At 41.3% G+C, this 3,959-nt stretch overlaps 1 protein-coding gene across 1 annotated transcript in view; it reads right to left on the reverse strand.

Moving 5' to 3' along the window:
• znf16l (zinc finger protein 16 like) overlaps window positions 1-918 on the reverse strand; it is a 4,799-nt gene extending 3,881 nt beyond the window's left edge. Inside the window, exon 1 of the mRNA XM_032544448.1 lies at window positions 18-918. Within this exon, the coding sequence (XP_032400339.1) occupies window positions 18-768 (751 nt within the window). The 5' untranslated portion in view covers window positions 769-918. The remainder of the gene's footprint in view (window positions 1-17) is intronic.
• Between the last annotated feature and the right edge of the window lie 3,041 nt (window positions 919-3,959).

Below are 3,959 nucleotides of genomic sequence, written 5' to 3' on the forward strand. Positions count from 1 at the left end.
CACACAGCTGTGTTTACCTTTCAGGTCTGAAGAATAATCCATTGGTGCTATCCATTCGTAGTCATACATCCGTTTGCTGCCAGAGGGGAGCATACTGAACAGGTCGTCTGTGGTGGACTCGGAGTCTCCGTGGCCGTGCCCCGAGCCAGCCATGCCGCTGTCGGGCCACAGGTTGAGGGAGTGCGGGTCCGGATCTTGGCGAGACTCCCGGTCGCCGCTGGCTTGGCTGCTCTGGTCTCCGTCCATTTCAGCACACCCCCTCGAGTTCTTGTCTTTCATCAAATAGTCGCAAATAGCATCTATATTCTCCTTCTTCACACCCGGCATGACAGCCTTGGCTCTCCTTGGGTCAACACTATTGTGCTTGTTCCCTGAGCTGAAGTCATGTTTCTTGAAGCCCGCATCTGCAGACGACTCCATGGTCGTAACGCCGGGGAAAGGGTCCCTGCCATCCCGCTGGACTGTATCTAGTCTCGCCTTTAAGACTTCAATTTCATCGGTTTTCTCTCGTAGCTCCATTTTCAGGACTCGTATCCTGATGCTGACCATTTTGCGGATCTCGGACAGCGCTGTCTCCAGCACCACGGTGATGTTTCTACCGAGGTGTTCGGTGATGTCGCTGACCGAGCAGAGCAGCTCCTCGTCGTGCTCCAGCTCCAGGAAATCGCCCTCGCCTCGGCTCGTTGAACCGGGAGGCTCCATGAAGGCGCCGTGGAGTTCAGGAGACAGACTCGTTTCGGCAAAACTGTGGTTTCGTTTGCGACTCATAGGTTGACTTGGCTATGAGCTCTATTTGTCCTAAGAGTTTGACTAGCTGAAAAGCTAACTAACAAGCTAGCTAATGTTTAGATGATGCTGAAAGACAGTAGCTAGTTAGCTAGGTTTTTCCGAGTTGGCGCTAGTAACGCCGGATGTAACCGTGATTTGTCTTCAAAACAAAAGCTTTGTCATTTCAAACAACTGAATGCACGTAGTTGACCAATTGGACTTTTGTTTTGAAAACACTAAATGGAAGTATCATTTTAGATAGTAGTTTACTCATGAGTTTACTTGACATACACAGCAGAGTTGCAGTAATGGCTGAATTCGGCAGAGTTAAGATAGATTGTCAAGCGTAGCGCCCGCTAGAGTATAAAGTAGAAGACTAACTGTGGCAGTTAAATCATAACTGTACTACTTGGCACCATTCGTAGGATTATTATTTTTTATAAGGATTCAAAAGTTTTAACTAAATAGCCTTTTTAATGGTTATTACAGTATTTACTAAAGATACATTACTAGCCATTAATAAAATAACTTCTGGGTTGTATGGTTGTGTGTAAAATATTGTTTTCCGTATCCTTTCTGTTTGAACAGATTGTTCTGTAGCCTACTTTCTATTACACGACACATTTTGCAGTTGTAAATGTTATGATGGATTTTAGTCCAGATTATCTGCATCCCTTAGGCGTGAGGAGTCACAGATTTTCAAAATAAGAGGGTTTTATTTACCTTAAAAGAACATAATGCAACACAAGTTCTAGGTCCACAAAAAAGGTCAACTAAACAGAACTGAACTGAGGTCATAGAAGCTCATAATAAACTGAATGGAACTGAACACACCAAACCAAATCAACTGAACACAACAGCTAATACATTCTTTTTTAAGATTATTTTTTGGAAATGTGAATCTTTATTATATAGGAGAGCTGAAGGGGAGAGAGAGGGGGAGTGACATGCAGCAAAGGGCCGCAGGGCAGAATCAAACCCACGACAGAGCTGCGACAAGGACCAAGCCTCCGTACATGGGGTGCATGCTGCACCAGGTGAGCTATCCAGGCGCCCCACTAATACATTCTTAAGAAATAAACTACATCTTGTAGCTCAGAAGACAGTGGTTGAAGGTGTGGCCATCACAGTCCTCAAACGGTCAATCCACTCATAAGGGCATTTTACCACCTGGCAACTATTAACTAAAAACTTTTTTTATTGAGGGCATATAACTAATCTATAAAACAACTCATGGATTAAGCATTAACCTTAAAACACTGTTCCTTGCTACCCCCCCCCCCCCCCCCCCCCCCCCCCCCCTTAATTTATTGTTTGCGGTCATATTTGACCTGACAGTTTTAACTGCTCTTTTTTTACATAATTACCAATTAAAATGACAAAAAGTGGTTTAATAGACATTAGACAACATTTATTGAAAAAAGAACCTTATTAGAACATTAACATCTACAACGTGTGTATGTGGGTGTTTGTGTTTCTGTATGTGTGTTCATGCATGTGTGTGCAAACATGAACTGTGTGTGTGTATGCATATATGGAAATGTCTTTCATCTCCTGGAGGAAAATTATACTCTTTCCCATTTATTTCCTACAGAGGTCATTTTTGAACGTGAACAAAAGTCCTTTGAGAGTTGAGATCTTCAGCTGTCTAGGGAGGTCCTTGAAAAAGCGACAAAAACATTGAAAAGGCGACAAATATTAAATAATTGTCAATGAAAAAAACTCAGATTGGTTATTGGGTAAATTACACCTGGCAAACTACTTTAACAGAGAGGAGGGAAGACTTTTGGGGCATTTTGATTGAATTATGGGAAAATTACAGCCTTTTAAAGCTGCACTATCAATTACTTTATTTTGTGGGCGGATCAAATGTCTAATTTAAACGGTGTTGTTCGTAGTGACATGACCACAAAATATTAACAGAACTCTTCAAATTGACTTCACCTTTTTGGAGCTTTTTCACCTCTTTTTATCTTATTCTCTCCATCATTTCTTCAGGAGTTGGTGGAGACCAAAACAGAGCTAAAAACAGAGTCAACACTGGATTTACATTCATCAGGCGAACATAAACATGACTCCTAATGTATGCTAATCTTGCCTCTGTGTCTGCTGGAAGCTGTTTACTAACACTTTTACCATGGCTGGAAAATATGACGATGCAGTTTTGAGTAAATCAATCTGGGAAATCAATGACCTCATCACATGGTGTTGTCTTAAAAAAAATAAAGGTGAATAGAATACAGGGATCATACTTTCAGGGATTCACACTCGCATATAATAATAAAGACTCTGCACTTCACACCCCTTAGTCATCTGACTGCTATTGTGTGTGGAGTAAAAAGTGGAATAAAATGAGTATTTTATGACACCTTGCAGAATGTGTAAGTGCTGAGGCATCATGTATCATGGGATCCTTTCCCTGTGATTGTCTCGTAGTTGCTGTTATAAATTCCTGAGTGTTGCTCCCATTTAGAACAACACTGCTGCAATTCAGAGCTGACAAGAGGAACTGACTGGAGGAAAGGAAACGCTGAGTCTGTTCCTGGGATGTTTGAGGGAAAACACACACACACACACACTCTCACACTCACTCACTCACTCACTCACCAAAACCGTCACACACAACCAAAACACGGAGGCAAACTTTTGCTTTGGGGGCGACGTTTAGGATAGAAAGAGTAAAAGAAAATACGGAGGTTCGGTGGTTGTATTCCCCAAATTAGTCTTGGTCACGTCACGGGCCAAACTCAAGGCCCGCGGGCCAAATTCGGCCCCTCGCAGACTTTGATACAACCCACACATCAATTAAGATTCATGATATATTTTGGCCTGCCTAGTTTGTGCTGCTATTTCGACAATTTTCAGGGTTTTTCATGTTATTGACGCTTTTTCATTGCTTTTTTTACCATATTTCTGACATTTATGGTGCTTTTTGCAACATTTTTGCCACTTTTTACACCATTCTTTGCATGTCAATAAACTATTGCACTTTGTTTATGCATGTCCATTTTTTTAGTAGTTGTACTTTGCTATCTTACTTAATCTTATCTTATTTTTTAAAACTATGTATTATTCCTAGTATATTTCTTGTATTTTCTGTAAGTGTGTGAGTGAGTGTATGTGTATGTCCCTGTAACTTGCTGCTTGTTACAGAGTAATTTCTCTATCTATCTATCTATCTATCTATCTAT

This window comes from Etheostoma spectabile, chromosome 19 (assembly GCF_008692095.1).
Source record: "Etheostoma spectabile isolate EspeVRDwgs_2016 chromosome 19, UIUC_Espe_1.0, whole genome shotgun sequence".
NCBI classification, from domain to species: domain Eukaryota; kingdom Metazoa; phylum Chordata; class Actinopteri; order Perciformes; family Percidae; genus Etheostoma; species Etheostoma spectabile.